This window comes from Pseudorca crassidens, chromosome 18 (genome assembly GCF_039906515.1).
Source record: "Pseudorca crassidens isolate mPseCra1 chromosome 18, mPseCra1.hap1, whole genome shotgun sequence".
Lineage (NCBI taxonomy): Eukaryota > Metazoa > Chordata > Mammalia > Artiodactyla > Delphinidae > Pseudorca > Pseudorca crassidens.
This window is the reverse complement of record NC_090313.1, coordinates 29,175,467-29,193,526: the sequence shown is the minus strand read 5'-3', so window position 1 is coordinate 29,193,526 and position 18,060 is coordinate 29,175,467. Positions and strand designations below refer to the sequence as shown.

General features: G+C 35.9%; 1 protein-coding gene across 10 annotated transcripts in view; it reads right to left on the bottom strand.

Moving 5' to 3' along the window:
* The window catches only part of MYCBP2 (MYC binding protein 2), a 272,923-nt gene that overhangs the window by 210,906 nt on the left and 43,957 nt on the right, over window positions 1-18,060 (bottom strand). For all 10 annotated transcript variants that reach the window (XM_067713398.1, XM_067713403.1, XM_067713399.1 and 7 more), the window contains exons 4-8: window positions 11,298-11,451; window positions 8,430-8,626; window positions 2,020-2,262; window positions 1,716-1,787; window positions 213-309 (exon numbers count right to left, since the gene is read on the bottom strand). In XM_067713398.1, coding sequence (XP_067569499.1) covers window positions 213-309; window positions 1,716-1,787; window positions 2,020-2,262; window positions 8,430-8,626; window positions 11,298-11,451 — 763 coding nt within the window. The remainder of the gene's footprint in view (window positions 1-212; window positions 310-1,715; window positions 1,788-2,019; window positions 2,263-8,429; window positions 8,627-11,297; window positions 11,452-18,060) is intronic.

The following is an 18,060-nucleotide window of genomic DNA, read 5'->3' as shown; positions in this document are numbered from 1 at the left end:
AAACACTTCATACTATATTTATGGTATCTGTTTTTCTCAGATGCATTAATTTTATATAGACTATAAAATGCTTTGCATGTCAAGATTTCTTTAACCCATTTGTAAGCAAGCACTATTCCTTGCTAACCATTCTTTATATGTCTCAGTGGCCTAACATGCACATCTCTTAAAATCACCTGTGAAGAAAACAGATGACTAGTTGAGTAACATACCTGGTAACATTACAGTACCATCCTGTTCCAGTGTTTCAGGGCTTATTCTTATGGCTGTCATGCTGTGGTTATTCATATCTCTATACAATAAATAACCCTGATAACAACAAAAAATTTTGCTATATTATATGTTAAAATATTTTTTCATTAACCACTTAGTAGAAAAAGTAGCCACAGAGGTCTGTATTACAGTTTTTTGAGGTACAATAATACATCAATATTGATGTCTAAAATACACTAAAGATTTAAAACAGAAGAACCTGAGTATATTGATACTTTAATAAGAGGAGGTATTATACACCACTGAGTATCAATTTAACCTATTAATTCTCACACCACACAAGACAGTAAAAACATTTTGGTTATTTTGGTCAAAATTATCATATCACTTGCCAAGTAAATAATAGAAATGACTGCTGTTTCCTTCACAAATATTTAGGTTAATATTTAAAAATCAGTAGTGGTTTTAGATAGAATATGTCACTGAACATATTTCTGTAAATGTATTTCCCGTGTTATTATTTGTTAGACAAAATACAGCAGTGGCAAATAAAAATTTGATATTTTAAACCAGGTTATGTTTTAACAGACAATTACTGAGTAACTAATTTGATATTTAAAATTTAATTTCAAAATCTCCCCAAAAGTTGAGTAAGATTATTTTTCATGCAACAATAATTTTTTTAATTTTCAGAATGCTTTCAAATATCTTTTTTCATCTGATGCTGACAACAAACTTTGAGCTAGGCAAGACAGGAGTGCAGGGACATCTTTATTCTATATGCTGCCACAAGGAAACTTGGGCTTCACTTCTCAGGAAAGGATAGTATAGAAATAAACACTTCTGGCCCTCTGACCATCATTCATTTGCTTCATCATTCGTTTGTTTCATGCATCCAACTGCTGACACGCATTTGGCCATGTCAGTCAGGTGATGAGATCACGCATTAAGAGAGCAATATGGGCCTAGCTCTTTTCTCTCATTGGTGATACTCTGCATGATCCTCCATGCAGGCAGCTATCTACTGGGCAGGCCACACACTGTTCCCTGGAGTGTACTGATCTAGACTTAGAATGAAGGAATTTGTGGTAAAAAGCTCTAATTTGGCTTTGGGTCACAGTTACATTCCTAATTCAGATTTGTAAATGATAAAGGTGGTCTCTGATTCTTAACTAGAGGCTCTCTTAAACAAGAACTCCAACAGAAGACATACTTGTTCCCATTTTACAGCTAAATCACACAGGATCAAATAAATTAGCTGAGTTGTCCACAGTTGTCCACACAGCTAGTAAGAAGCAGGGCCAGACCTAAAAGTAAATCTCTCATAAATTCTAAGTCAATGTTCTTTATACTACACCATACCATTGTTATAGTCATATTATTAAAAAATATGCTCTATCTGTTTAAATAGAAGTGATATTATTTATTGATTAAACAAATATGGACCACATATTTTAAAAGATAAGAAAGAAAAGTTTGGTTTATTGTGGATATTCTCCTACCTGAGCATACCCTAACCAAGACTTTTTTTCTTTTCTGTTTCTGATGCGAGATGTAGAATTATATATATGGCCCTGTGAAACAACAAAAGTTAGTTCTATCAACAATTTTGTAATTAATAATCAGTGAAAAATAACATAAATGGATGAATGACATTTAATATGTATGTTCCATTTTGATTTTCAAAGAAATAATATTACATCAAAATTAGATGGTGCTCTAAAAATAAAGCAAGAAGCAAACAGAACACAATTCAGTATTAGACATAACTTCCACTATGATTAAGAGCTGTAAGGAATCACCTACCCTAACTGTTCCACTGTATCCAGAGCCTATTTTGTATAATCCGTCTTTGCATAACAGATAAAGAAAAAATCCATCATTCTGAAGTAGACATTGATCATCTTCATCAACAGATATTTCTTTTAATGGCCACTTGTGCATTAAAGCTGCTTTCTTAATGCCATTGCTAAACCAGTCCTGAATTTGAATTTTTCCCACCAACACTGCCTGTACACTTCTCTGTAGTGAATTTAGTATCATTGGCACCTAGTCAAGAGAAGAAAAACACAAAAAGACATTTTTAAATGTCTCAAACACAAAACAGACAAGATCAAGATACTTTATTAATATATCATCATTTATAAGAAAAAACTTATTCAGAATGATCATGTTTAGCTTGTCAGCAAAAAGTACCAACTAGAAAATCTATAAGAAACAATTCTCAAGCAAGACAAAATAAAAATGTAAATCCAAAGAATATTAATTTGTATTTGTGACCAAAAACACTGAAATATGCATCTTTCTCCAAAACACCAGGCAACCAGTACTACGTATGATTTTAAGTTTCATAAAATAAAACATACTAGATTAGTAAAAAGTATGAATACTGACATACATTTTTTGTATTAGACTGCACTCAAGCCAAAATGATATCTTTGGTATGATAATGTATATCCATTAATATACTTCATGATAATGAAGTGCAAAATTAAGCATAAGAGAAATACGGCTGCTTCTACAGATGAAACAAAATTTCCAGTATTTCTCTTCTACTTTGCTTCTTTATTACGTCTAATACCCATTAACATCAACAATTTTCCATGATACAAAAATTTAACTGTATGAATTGTGTATTCATTCAACATTCATTTAACCAATATTTATCAAATATCTATTGTTTGTTGTAAATGAGTCCTCAAAAGTTACCAGCATGGGACCAATACTCGGCCACCAGAGAAAACTCCCTGGCTCCTCATTTTTTGCCTCTCTTTCACTGCCCAAGGATGGCTGCCACACATCTGACTACAGGGCAAGACCCTAGGGCACTGTACTAGCCCCAGTTCTCCAGCTGCACTGTCCAATATGGCAGCCACTAGCCACATGTGACTACTGAGCTCCTGAAATGGGGTTGGTGTGACTTAAGATGTGCTGGAAATATAAAATACACACTGGATTTTGAAAACTTAGTATTAAAAACAAGAGTATAAATTTTCTTAATAATTTTATATTGATTACATGTTGAAATTATTTTCTGGATATATTGAGAAAAATCCATTATTAAAATTAACTTCATCTGTTTCTATCTTTTTAATGTGGCTAATAGAAACACTTAAATTACATACGTGGGTTACATTATATTACTATTGGACAGTACTGTTCTAGAGGGTAGAGATTTCAGAGGGATAACTAACCCACTGTTCACAGGTATGTTCTCTTCCCCTTCGAGTTCTAAGGCCTCTGACCCAATCAAAATATGGAACTCTTACTTTTATAAAACTTTTATTTATGTATATGGTTGGATACTACAAATTCTCTCCCTAGAAGAAACTACGTTAAACTTAAAACTATTTTATCTAGAATCAATATCCTTATATAATATGTCAAAGCTTCGCTTTCAGTTTTTTTGTTTTTGTTTCAGATACTTTCTATTGGGTCTATTATGAAAGATGATGCTCCTCCTCTCTTCCCAAATCCTCAGAATTGAGCTGTACAATAATTTCTGGTTAAACCAGTAGTCAGAGGTCATTTCACTATGTCTGTGTGATCATGGTTCAGAACTGAGCCAATTGTATTACATACTACATTTCCCTTATATAATTTTTCTTTTTCTTCATCGAGTCAACAATTGCCCTATTTTTGCGTTTGCTAAGTTTTTTCTATACCTACCCCTAAGTGCTCCTCATACTCCTCTCAATAGAGTCAAACACATCATTTCTACTTTTTCCCCTTGGCAACATCCCTCAAGAGGCCCTGCTCCAGTCTAGACTAAGGACAAGGGCAGGCACAGAGGTTAAAAATGTTCCATGCCTTGCATGTTCAAAAGCATCTTTATCTTCCCTCAAACATGACTGACAATTGAGCTAGATATAGTGACATCATTTTCGCTCAGAACTTTGAAGGCACTGTTTGTTATTTTCTATGCCAATGTTGCTTTTGAGCAGTCCAATGGCATTCTGCCTAATCTTTGGTATATAACCTGTCCTTGCACTCTGGAACATTATTTTCCCTTTATTGTCTGTTATGATTTTGCAACGTTATACCTGGTGTGAGTCTTTTGCCGTTCATTGTGTTGGGCACTGAGGGTGTGTTCTGTCAATCTGAAAATGAGTATCTTTGGTGGATGGGAATTTTCCTTATAAAGCTTAGGTAATTTCCTCCTCTCTGCTTGAATACCTATTAGATATTGGATTTTCTGGAAGGATGCTCTAATTTTACTTTATGTCACCTATTTTCTTTCTCTCTCTTTTTTCTATTGTCTGGGGACCTCTTTAATCTGAACTTCTAACGCTTCTACTGATTTTCATGCTGCTATCTTATTTTTTTTATCTTGTAAAAACTCTTTGTTCTGAGGTTTTTTTTAAATACTGCTGTTTAATGTAAATAATCATTTTCTCATCCCTCTTCAAAATACTAATTACAGTTTTCTTAGAGCTTTTCTGTTCCCTATACTCTTTTCATCAACGTTTCTTTTATTATTACTATTTTTACTGATTTGGGGGATTCCGTCTTTCATGTTAGTCTAGTGATACTTGGCTGTGCACTTATTTTTAAAGAGTAAGAGACTAAAAATCTGATAGGAAGCTGCTATGAATGGATAGGGTGTGAAAGATAGTGCGCTCACCTCAAAATGATCATACTAAGTTTAGCAGTTTCATTGGAGGATCTCCCAGACACCCCCCTGCCCCCGCCAAATGTCCACATCTATACGTCTTTTCTCACTTTTTCTCCAAAGAAGGATCTGCCAGTCTTTTTCCTAGAAGCTATAAGCCTCACCCCCAGTGTACTGGGAACTCAGTGAGGATTAAGAAATTTCATCATTGGGCGTTCCCTGGTGGCGCAGTGGTTGAGAGTCCGCCTGCCGATGCAGGGGACACGGGTTCATGCCCCAGTCCGGGAAGATCCCACATGCCACGGAGCGGCTAGGCCCATGAGCCATGGCCACTGAGCCTGCGCGTCCGGAGCCTGTGCTCCACAATGGGAGAGGCCACAACAGTGAGAGGCCCGCGTACCACAAAAAAAAAAAAAAAAAAAGAAAAGAAATTTCATCATCGATATGGAGACTTTCACTTAATCTCCATCTTCAGCCTGGCTCCTCAATTTCACTCTCAACTGTGCCTGGTTTCCCCTGGCCTCTCTGGCTCAATTTCTTTAGACAGCAAACCTAACTCTTAGGGGTATGAGAGAAGGACAGCTGACTGGCTGGGAAGCGTAGAGGAAGGGCTCTGGGGTTCTCGAGCTTTCATTACACAGACTTCCAATCAATTTTTAGCTCTTCCCCTCACCACCACTTTCCAGGTATTTATTACTTCCAATTCTAAATCCTATCTATAGTTTTATGTGAAAATCAACTTTCTATGGGCACTAGCCTCTTGAGAAGCTTAAGTTTAAGCTCTCCCAATATTTGTCTTCTAAAAATGTGTCCCATTCTTAAAAGTTTATACTTTAAAAAAATCCTTTATTATAATCTTAGTGTAAACTGCAGGGATGGAGGGGAGAGCAGAAACTAAAGTGTCTTCAACATGGCTCTGTTTCTCTCATGCTTTCTAACAGGGTATTAAAGTTTTAAGAAAACCCAGTGCTACAATCAGAAGTCTCAGATATACCCCTTTTCCTATCCTATTGATTTTCTCTCACCGACACTGTGGCAGGACCTAGAGAATTTATTCTGATAAACCAGACTTCCTTAAACTGAGGATACCAAGTCATTCACCAATTCCGGAAAATCTTAGCCATTATTTCAAATACTGCCTCTCCACAAATCTACCACTGCCTTGTGGAACTCAGGTTGTACTGATACTTTAGACTTTCTCATTCTCTATCCATGTTTCTTATTTTTCATATTTTGTCTCTCTGTGCCGCATTCTGAATAATTTTTTCCTCTTTATCTTTCAGTTCACTGCTCCTATCTTCAACTGTATTATCCACTGGTTAACTCATCCTTTAAGTTTCTAATTGTAAGTATTTGGTTTTTTATTTCCAGGAGTTCTATTTGGTTCATTTTCTGACCTGATTACTTTTTATATCCTTATTCCTTAATAATACTTTTGATACTTAATAATAATACTTTAACTATATTGAATATGTATACACATATATTTTCTACTCTATATCAAATAATTTCAATATATATAGACTTGGCAAGATTGATTCCGCTATATTTCTTTCTACTAACTCTCAATGACGGTGCCTTTTTTCTATGTCCTTTTTGTTTGTGAGTTCAGATACAGCAGAGTTGTGTTTGTGGGAGGCCTCTGAAGTAGGGGGTTCATCCCTCCAGAACGGATTTTAGTCTCCTTCAATAAGGCACCTTACAGTACTACTACCAGCCCTACCTTACTTTAAACTCTCAGCTTAAGCTTGTTGGAACAAGATAAGTAATATGCATTTGGATCCCAGAATAATTTGAGATGTTACAGTTATACATTTTCAGACTTTTCTCCCCCGAGTCATAGCCTGGCCAAGAGAGTTTTGTGAAATGAAGTAGGTAGGTGGAATGGGGCCAAATCATGAAGAACACTATGTGCCATGTTAAGATAACAGGTTTTAATATGGCGTTTGGCCTGGAGTTGGGTATGTAGCGACGGGGCAGGTCTACAGAGAACCTCGGCTGTTGGTTCAGGGGATCAAGAGTTTTGTGCAGCGTAGTGCTTGAGCATAATATTGCAGTCAGACAGATATGCGTTCAAGCCCTGTCTCTGCCATCTGGCAGCTCGCTACGCTATAACTACACTAAACTTCTTCCAGCCTTCAGTATTCTACTCTTACTCTTATTTTCATGCTTTAGCACATGGATACCAAGAACATTCTCTCTCTACACCACCAATACCAACACCTCCTCCCTCTGCACTGGCTAGTCTCAACTCACTGTTTAGATCTCACGTCACAGCCTCTGGAATAAATCTACATAAAAATAAATCACTGGAGGGCTTCCCTGGTGGCGCAGTGGTTGAGAGTCCGCCTGCCGATGCAGGGGACACGGGTTCGTGCCCCGGTCCGGGAAGATCCCACATGTCGTGGAGCAGCTGGGCCCGTGAGCCATGGCCGCTGAGCCTGCGCTTCCGGAGCCTGTGCTCCGCAACGGGAGAGGCCACAACAGTGAGAGGCCCGCGTACCGCAAAAAAAAAAAAACAAAACAAAACAAAAAAAAAATAAATCACTGGATTCTAATAGGTACATGTGTTTATGGTCACTATACTTTTAAAATTTGGCATTGATATTTGAATGTTTGTGTTTATTCTATTAAAATTTTGTAAGTATTTTTATATTTTAAGCATATATTTAAACTAAAATTTTGCTGAACCCTCAAAGCACAGCTGCAGAATAATTCGGAAATCACTGAATTAGAGGGACTTCAAAATAAGTAAGGACCATAAAAACGGAAAAGAGGACTTCAGGCAGGACAAAAAGAGGGAAAAGAATAAGAATAGAAACCTAGAGTAAGGAGACTGCTCGTATTTGACAAGGAAAGTTCAAAATCACTGAGTAAGTCACAGAAAATAGCCCATTTACCCCTTTTGCTATCTTTGGCCCACTAATACCGGGACTGAGGCATCTCTTCCATGTGTTCTGGAGGTCATCCAAGGGGCCAGAGAAAAGCACATAACAGAGACTTAAAACTGTAACTTCTTACTCAATTTCCAGAACAGTCCAAAAGAATTAAATCAAGTTTGCCTATAAGTAGGGTTATATTTCCACTACTGACAAGGATGAGGAGCTTATCCCACAACTGCATATTAAAAGTTCAAAATGCTATACGTGAAGCTGAGTAGTTCAGAAACAAATCAATTCATGAAAAACTATAATCAACCAATCAAAAATACAGTAAAAATGATATATCCTTTTCTTTCAATACAGAAAAGATATTTAGAAACTATGAAGGAATTCCATACTTGAAAATTCAGGGCAAGATGGGAGGCGGAGGAAGGCAGAGAGCAAGGCAATGCAATGAAAACGGAGGCTGTAATGCTGACACAAAGACCAGGTTAAAGATTTAAGCTTTTGCCAAATTTCACTTTATTACCTTTAATGTTACAGAGTTAAACACATGTAACGTGTAACGTAGCTCAAATAGCTTAGATTATTTATATATCAACCTTGAACACATCAAACCACTATACTGAGTGAGAAAAAGCAGACACTGCTTTGACAGAAACTAAGGTGAAATTGCAACTTGGCATCCTATCAATTTCTAAGCAGCTAGAGATATGAAATACCTGAATAGTTTGGCAAGCATGGCTGCCATTGTTGGTGAGGATAGCAGAGATGGCCTGAAGTGTCCTTCCTGTTTCTCCCCAAGAAGCCACCAGACTAAAGAGACAAGCACAGGAAAGTGCTGTCAGAGACTGTCCTGTGCTGTCATTCATTCCAGTACTTCGAACAGTGATTTCCAAAAGGAGCTGGAAGAGAGACTCTGTGGATAAAATAGAACTCAATTATATTCATTTAACACACAGAACATTATATGGTATCTGTTTGTCTGTTTATACCTTGCCTCATTATAAAAAAATATTTAAGGCAGTTACAACACTTACTTTGCATTAGTTCCTTTCCGGTTACCCTTTCCCCCCAAAAGTTAGAATATTTATATAAAAATGACCTTGGAGAATATTTAGTGAACTCCTTATTTTTGTAAATGAAAAAATGGAATCTATCCAAAATCATTTATAATCATTACATTTGTAATCATACATGTGTCCAACTGTCTGATGCTAAATTCCATAATAACAGCAACAATGTTTATATTGATCACCCCTATATTATACACTCTTAGCACAGAACATAGAAGGCGCTTTACATTTAAGTGAATAATTGAGAACATATATTCTAATCTTAAACTGAACAGAAAGATAGATATAAGGGAAGGATTGTTTTAAAAACACTGGACAATTTGTAAATCAAATCCATCTGCAAAGAGAAGTCTGATGGGGCTTCCCTGGTGGCGCAGTGGTTGAGAGTCCGCCTGCCGATGCAGGGGACACGGGTTCATGCCCCAGTCTGGGAAGATCCCACATGCCGCGGAGCGGCTGGGCCCGTGAGCCATGGCCACTGAGTCTGCGCGTCTGGAGCCTGTGCTCCGCAACGGGAGATGCCACAATAGTGAGAGGCCCGCGTACCGTGAGAAAAAAAAAAAAAAAAAAAAGAGAAGTCTGATGTATAATAATCATCAAGCTATCCCAACAATAAAAGAGATACAAATATACATATATTTCTATGAGTAACATGAAAAAAAGCAATGTGGAAAAAGTGTAACTAATGTGCCTATGATATTAAATCAAAGGAAAAAAGAGACAGATTTCAATACAAATTTCGATTTAAAGAACCAAATTACTACTTACACCTTTGTGCCAATTAAACAAAATAAAAAGTATGAAGTGCTGATAAACGCCTGAACAGAAAAGTAAGTCAAAGCAGTGAAGAGATCAGAAAGGTAAGCATTGGAAGGATAGAAGAGAGACCAAAGACAGTATAGCAGCATTTGAAACTGTTAGTAAGAAAGTAAAAACAAATTAATCAGGAGACCTAAGTTCTGACAGAAAGAAGACGATTAAGCTAAAGCACATATTATAATTTTAAAACCCAGTATTAAGAAGAAGATCTATTTTGAAAAGAATAAAGGAGAGGGAGTATTTATGTATAAACTGAATATAAGAGAAAGTATACAACAAATGATAGCAGACAACAAAATGGCAGAAGATCTAGGAGGAAAGCAAGGATTAGCATGTTGTTCAAAGTAAGATATAGGATATACTGTTTTAGTGGATATTTTAAATACTTCAATTATTTGCTAATTTACAAACCAGAGCTAAGGTTAACTAGCAAAATATTCTTAAATAAAATTAATTAAATCTTCAATAAAATGCCATGAAGTCAAGTAGTACATCATAATAGTAATCGATCACTGGTGCTACAGTGACAATAAATAAGGTGCCTGCTTTGTAACATATGCAGCTTTATTTGGTAGTAGTATTTCATAACATGGTGAATTGGGGGGCTGTTGTTGTTTTTAAAAATCCTCAGCTTATTTTCATGGCCAGTACTCCCCCCACCACTAAAACAAAGCAGTAACAAAACAAATGGAACACAAAAACTAATCACAATACATGACCAAAAAAATAACAATCTGACATGTAAATTAAAACCATGTAATTAGGTTCTTACATGTGGGTCTAACATAATCCAAATAGCCAAGTAGAGAAAAAGGACCAAACTCTAATCCAGACCAGCAGTGTGGTCCCCAGACCAGCAGCATGAGCATCAGCATTACCCAGAAACTTACTCCAAATGCAAATTCTCAGGTCCCATCCCAAATCTACTGAATCAGATACTCCACACTTAGGGCCCACATATATGACTCAAACAAGCTAATGCTTGAGATTTAGAAAACTCTAGACTCTTTGAAGGCCCACAGTTAGCATCAGAGAAAAGCAATTAGCCTTCAAAATTTAGCTTCCATCTGTATTTCTCTTCCTTAAGAGTCCCCGTCCTGCTTACAGGATTATGTGTTGAGCCTAGGTCACGGGCATGAAAGGCAGGCATTCATAAAATTCAAATGCACTTTACAAAAAGCAAACATTTTTACTTAATGGAAGTTGCTACTAATTCAAAAGCTTTATCTTTAACAAAAATAAATTTTTATTTATCATGAACGCAAAAGAAATGTCCTCTCTGTTTAGAAACTAATTGTGTTGTTTTGGGTTCGTAGTATTTGTTCCCTCTTTTCCTACTTTTTTAACTCTCCAAAGTAACATGTAAAGTTAGACAAAGTCAATGTTAGCTATTTTGGCCAAAGGTTTATTAAGAATGATTTAAGTTCATAGTGACTATAAGGCTTGAGGATTATTTTTGGGTTCCAAAAATGTATATTTTGCTTTTCCCCATCATAATAATCAGGAAATGACTGTGCATGAACTATAACTCTTAAATCATAACTCCAGGGGAACACAGCAAAGTTACTTAAAATTTATACCCCTGCTGTTTCAGCACCATAAGCAAACAGAGATTGAATTACAGGCTGCCGTATGTGCTCCATAAGAGAAGCTCTTTACATTTAAAGGCTTCATTCAATGTGCCTAAGCTCTTACCTAGGACCTCGGGTGGCTCTGACTGGAGGCCTTCTGGCTGCTGACCCTGAAGCACGTTAAGCAGGGCTTGGAGACTCCTGAGGCACAGGGATGGATGAGAAAATCGCGTCTCCTTGATCAATTCAAAAACTTCACAGAGTCCAACCTCAATGATCTATTTAAGATGAAAATAAAAATTATACTTTATAGCATGTGAGCTAATAACACTTCTCAGGCAGTAAAATCGGTACAGCTTACTTCCACAGCAAATGAGTAATGGTACAATATTTTAAAGGCAAAAAGGTCATCGCATAAAAAAGAGTAAAACCCAGTGTGTTTAATTTCAAGATTTAGAAAATCATCTGGTAACAAAGAAGGTTAAAAAATAGTGGCACTCCCAACACAGCCATAAATAAATAAATAAAAGGAAACTGTTGAACTGTTAAAATATATATATATGTAGTGGCACTACTTAAAAAGTAGTTTCAGGATAATGAAGCCATAATAAAACATCATGAAAATGGTTTAACAGTGAACTAGGTACTAGACTGCATTCACTCAGAAAAAAATAAACTATTAATTTACAAAGTTCATTTGGCTGTTCTCATGTCAAAATTGGCACTCTTCTGTTACGTTAATTGTTACTTATGACCAGAAAAGAAGGCAATATAGTACATATGGTGAAAAGATTAAAAAAGGAACTTTTCATTTTAGTCTTTCCTATATGGTACAATCACCATATTATTATTTGTAGATGGTGTCCCTTATTCTTGTAGGATTACTTTAATTATCTTATTCCTCATCAGGACCAAGAAAAATATAACTCAGTATCTAGCAAAAGATAGATAAATCTGTAACTAAAGACTGAGACAGCAAATGTGATGAACTGGTATAAGGAAATACTTTCAGAGGGCTGACAGAACAATAGACAATGCAATTCCATTTCTCAGTCAGTGTCAACATTTTGAAAAGGAAATGTGTAAGATCTTCTCAAGAAGTGTTAAATTATTTGGAGAAGAAGTAACAGAAAAAGTTAAAACTAGATTAATTAGTAGAAATACATCAAAGCATTATTAATTCTATTGAGCAAAACAGAAGATATTCTCTCTGCTGAGATCGGTACATTAATTCATATATTACATAAACATTTTAAGTACTTATTTTGTACAACTTGCTACAGGAGATACGAGATATATTATACTAGACCTTGTTCTCTAAGAGTTTATAATCTAACAAAGTAAATGAATCTTATATATAATGCTTATCCAGTCCAGACCTCTTTTATAGCACTTATTGTGTTATAGTGTGACTATTTTTGTTTCCATTTTGCCAACTAAACTGGGATCTCCTTGTGGACACAGAGTATATCTTAACTAATATCTCCCATGACTATCCCACTGCCTGAACATGATAGGCAGACAACAAATATTTATTTACTCTCTCAGCTGTGCGCTAAAAACCACTGCAACTTGTCCGACAAGGGTTAAATCAACTGCAGGCAAGTCAGTTGCAGTTCTGATTACTATCTGCAAGGTTTCTGAAGAATACAGATATGACTGAGAAGTCAAAATAACTAATAGGACTGTCTTTAGAGAAGTTATCTAAAATCCTAGAATACCTGATTATAGCTAAGATTACAGAAGTGCTTGTATAGAGTTTCAATTAATTAAATGGAAATGAAAACTTGCCATTTCATATAGTTTATTTTCCTGAAACAGACTAGAAAATAAAAACATACTGTCCAAGATTTCCATCTGTTTATGTCCGTACAGGAAACAAATCTGAAGTCAAAGATCTCCTGAGTACAATACAAAAGTAGGGCTCTATTCTCAGGCCAGCAGGAGACTACTCTATCCATCAGTCTTGAAGATTGCTTACTCTACCACTACCAATCATGACTTTTCATAATTCAAAGAATTCTTCACGGATGACATTTTTGGCTAGGGTTTCTTTTTGTAAGTAGATTCCTATAGCAACAGAGAAAGTATTGAACCTTTGCAAAAACACTAAGGCTACTTACTGAACATATTCCCAAGCTGTCTCTCTAATAAGTTTAAGGTATGATAACAAATGTATGACAACAGGTAACTCAGGTGGGCTGCCCAGGAGCAGAGCACTAGATGGCTTTCGTGAAAAACACTCATAAAACGTTAGTCAAAACGATCAAGACAAGGAATTACCCGTCTGTCTAGGTTAACCACTGTGATTCTCGCTTATCATCTGTATCTTAGTTCGGTGTGGATTTTTTTTTTAATAAGGGGGAAAACTAATTCATTTCCAGAACTGTGATATGTATTCAATATACAACAAAATAAAAATCAACCTCAAGTTTTCCAATCATATTTAGCTTTGAATCATTGAGCAAAGGAGCACAACACGTTGTGAATTAAGACTTTTTTCTGAGGTTTGGCTGAGAGTATTTTACTATATGTACAAACTTTGAAATTGCACTTTACACTTTGAAGCCTGTCTTATAGTCACTGAGAACACACTATATGTCCTCCCTCAATATTAGGAAGGAAGAGTATAAGGACAAAAAAATATATAGTACTGCAAATACAATATGATTTCATTTGTGCAGAAATAAATATATTTTTAATGTGCATATACAAAAATGTTTACAGTGGGTATTTTTGGTTAATAGGATTTTAGAAATAACTTCTAATGTAAAATTTTCTTTTCCTTTTTATAAAAATGTTCTCCATTTTTTCAAATTATCTACATTGATTATGCACTGCCTTTATAAATAGCAAAATAAATGATTAATAAGTTTGACTGCTAAATAGAATAGTTCATTATAATAAGATAACACACTAAGCACTCAATATGTGCCACGATAAACTATAACTAACCACCAAACACACGGTCTTCCACTTCTCTTCATAAAATAGTCTTTTGTAAATTTACTTAATGTTATCTTTACTGTTGCTTTCAAACAATTAAATCCTGAAAGCTCTCTGTTATACTTGAAGGAACACAAAACCCAAATAATTAACTGGTACAGCTAGTCCAATGTCACTGTTGAGAAAAGTGAGGCAAAAACATATTTGGCCAAAAAAAAGAAAAAAAAGTCTTCTGAGGTTTTATTTTTCTCTCCTCAAATCACATATTTCCAAAGGTGGCATTATTATTTCACTAACAAACAATAACATAAGCGTTTAGATACATCATATTTAGATTTAATATTAATAAACTCTTTGCCATTAGAAATTATATCTTCTATTAAAAACTCCTAGAATCAGTTCTAAGACTTACAGAAAACATTTGAACAAGCTCAAAAGGAAACCAAAAGTAGATTTACATATTACTACAGAGTGAAGTATACTGTCTTTAAAATTTTCTTCTCTAAAGTAAATATTTGGTAGAGACATCATTTACAAATAATAAAAATTAAAAATCTAGAGAGGAGTGAGAGAAGGGAGGAAGAAGAGGCAACAGCAACAGACGCAGTAGAGGAGGAAGGCATGGGGGCAGGAAGAGGAGAAGAATTCTGCTCCTCAGAAGATCCAGGTGTGAAATGTCTAACCTCCTAGCCTCTAACGCACCTAACCTCCTAGCCTCTAAATTTATCTACGACTTCTACCACCTTCTTCCCTTCTCTTCACACCCAGAGGAAAAAGTGCTCTTACAACTTTTCAAAGCTAATTTAGTTTTTAAACAATGTTCTTGATCCCACCTACTGCTCCATCTCTAACAATTTTGTGTCAATTTCTGTCACCACACTAAGTCCCAAAACTGTATGCCTAGCTGGGACCTTTCTTTTGAACTTCAGTCTTACATAGTGAGCAACGGACATCTCACAGCTCCTTCACACTCAGTATGGCCAGAACTAAACTTAATCATCGTTCCAACAAAGCACTGTTTCTCCTCCAGTTCTTTCTCTTTAAGTAAATGGCATCACCACCTAGAAACTTCAGAAATATTTTTACATTCTACCTTCTCTTTCAGCCTTCATAACCAACTAATTAACAATTCCTGACAATTCTACTTCCTTAATATTTCTTTTATGCCAAACACTGCTACTACCCTAGTTGCATCCCCCATGAACACTTCAGACGACTGCAATAACTGGCTCACTGGTCCCTATGCTCTAGTCTCCCCAGCCTCTAGTGGATCTGCCTTTCCAGCACCCGAGTAACTTTAATAAACTACAAGTCTGATCATAGTCTTTTGCTAAAAATCTTTCATGTTTCCAAGTTACCAGACAAAATCTGAAAATGGCTGCATGACATTTAAGGCCCATGATCCCATTCTCTACTCTTGCCCTATTCAGCCAGTCCACTCTAGCCAAAGCTGACCACTTGTGCTTTTGTAACAATGCCATTCTCCCTGCCTGCGGGTGCATCTTCAGTCAGTGCTACATCCTTACTCCACCGGCCTCCACTATACCTTGCACACCCCTATCAATCCTTAGGGCACTGGACATGCCTGCTAGACATAACTTTCTTTACGGTGGGGATTGTTTCTCATCATTTTGTTCTCAGGGCCTAATAGAATGCCTGCTACAAACTGAATTTACTGAATTAAGAAGTATATAAATGAATCTGTGTACATCTACATCTTTTAACAAAATATGAGGCATGACTAGCCTCAAATAAGTTTGGATGGGAAATATGAATCCTAATATTCATATTAGGATTTTAATATTACTATTAAAAAATTATGCAGCTATGAAATTTGGAGCGCTTTAGAAGATCTGGAAATCAGATCGTGAAAGACAGTTTGAGCTGGGTAAAAACTGTTTTTGGTAAGAAAGGTATACTTTTAAGCGGGTGGGGGTACGAAAGTACTATTTTAAATGATTACTGACCTGCAAAAAACAAAAAGCAAAAAAATCTGACAAGCAAGGTCTACATCAGAGTCAAAAACAATTTAACTAACTTTTAAAAGTCAAGAAGGGAAAACACAGAATTGTATCAAAATGATACCTTGACAACAAATAAAAACTGTCTTCATTATGTGAAATAAAAAAGAAGCAGGAGACAAAGAAACATCCGCAAGAAAAAGGAAAGCGACAGCCACACATTCAGGAGGAGCAAGAGAGAAACAACAAAGAAAAGGGAGGAACTGACATGAAAGAGCATCTGGAGCAGAGGCACAGAAATGGTCAAAAGGAAAAGAAAAAGTCCACATTTCTCACCTGCTCTCACACTCCCATCACCTCAAACCCTAAAGGCTTCATCTCTTCTGTGCCCTGCAAACTGCTGCCTAAGACCTGAAAGTTTCACTCCCTGCCCTGCCCCCACCCATGGCATTCTGACTACCTCTGCATAAAGGCATCCCATTGTTCCTTCTTCTCTGATCTCACTGATTGTCTAGAGGTTTCATTTCCTTGGATATGAAGTATTTCTTAATAAACTGATGAGTTCCCTGAAAACTAATGAAATTCATTTGGACCTACACATTTTCCTGTTTGCACCTGATACTTACAACTACAGCTACCATTTATTGAGCACACGTGCATTTATTAACTCTTTGAATCCTCACTACTACCTATGAGATAGGCATTATCCCCATTTCACAGATGACAAAACTGAGGCAGAGAGCGGTCAAACAACTTTCGCAGCATCACACAGCTAGTATTTTTAATGGCAAGTTTGAACTCAGGCAGTTTGACTCTACTTCCCATATTCATCACTATACCCTGTTTCCTGACAGGTCAGTACTTGATGGAAAACTCAATATTAATTACTTGAGCTATTTGCTTTTCTTCTACTTTTCTTGTAAAGATCCCTTTTTGACTCTGCATCTTTTAACTCTGTTAATCATGCTAAAAATTCACTGTCTTAAGAATGCCTGATATTTTATTTCTTTAATACTCATTCATCCTGATGTTTTAAAACAGCCTAAGAATCAGTTGTTCTTGATTGTGCAGTACCTTTTAAATTGACTATAGTTTATTATTCAAAATCTGCATACCTGTGTGAAAGGTTTCTCTGGGTCTTTATTTTCCTTCCTAATGTTGAACCTAAGCTGAATGATTACTATAGTACAGTGGGACTCACCCACACACAGAATGGAATTCTTATAACAAAAGTATACTTGATTCCTTCATATCCCCGTATCCTAACTTAACAATGTATTTTTCCTCAACCTCCCCTAATTAAGCATAAGAAATCAGAATTAGAGACCATGCTCTTTACCTGGAGAAACTTATATGGAAAAGATGAGCCTGTTTGTTTTAAGTTGAAGAAAGAAGCTAGTAGAGAAGGTACAGTTAAGGACACTGGAGAGAAAACGAGTAAGGGGAAAAGGGTCCCAAGAGGAGATAAGGACATTTGAAGGCTGCTGATTAAGAGGCTGAGGAACTTCACAAAACCTCTACTACTCTATGAAACAGGAAGCAAGTCAACTGCTGAGAATAGGTGAGAAGAACCTGACAGTAATGATAAAGGACAGTGGTGAACTTATGAAGAGCCACCATGAAATGTACAAAATTAACAGATCAGGAACACAGCCTCTATCTGGCTTCTATTTCCAAGTAGTAAAGTAAGTATTTACATGATATCTTATGTATGCATATAAAGAAGTTTTCAAGGCACAATTTTAAGGTATCCATTTAGTAAAAAGACAATATACACGAATCATTTATGATAAAGGAAATCATTTCAAAATGTCTGTATTTAGAAAAAAAACAAATGCATAAATCATTTATAATAAAGGTAACATTTTAAAATATGTTTATATTTTTACCCATTCTTTTGTTAGAAATACTAACTACACATACTATATAGAAAAATACATATATAAAGTAACATTATAGTCTTAAAATATACCAATGCTT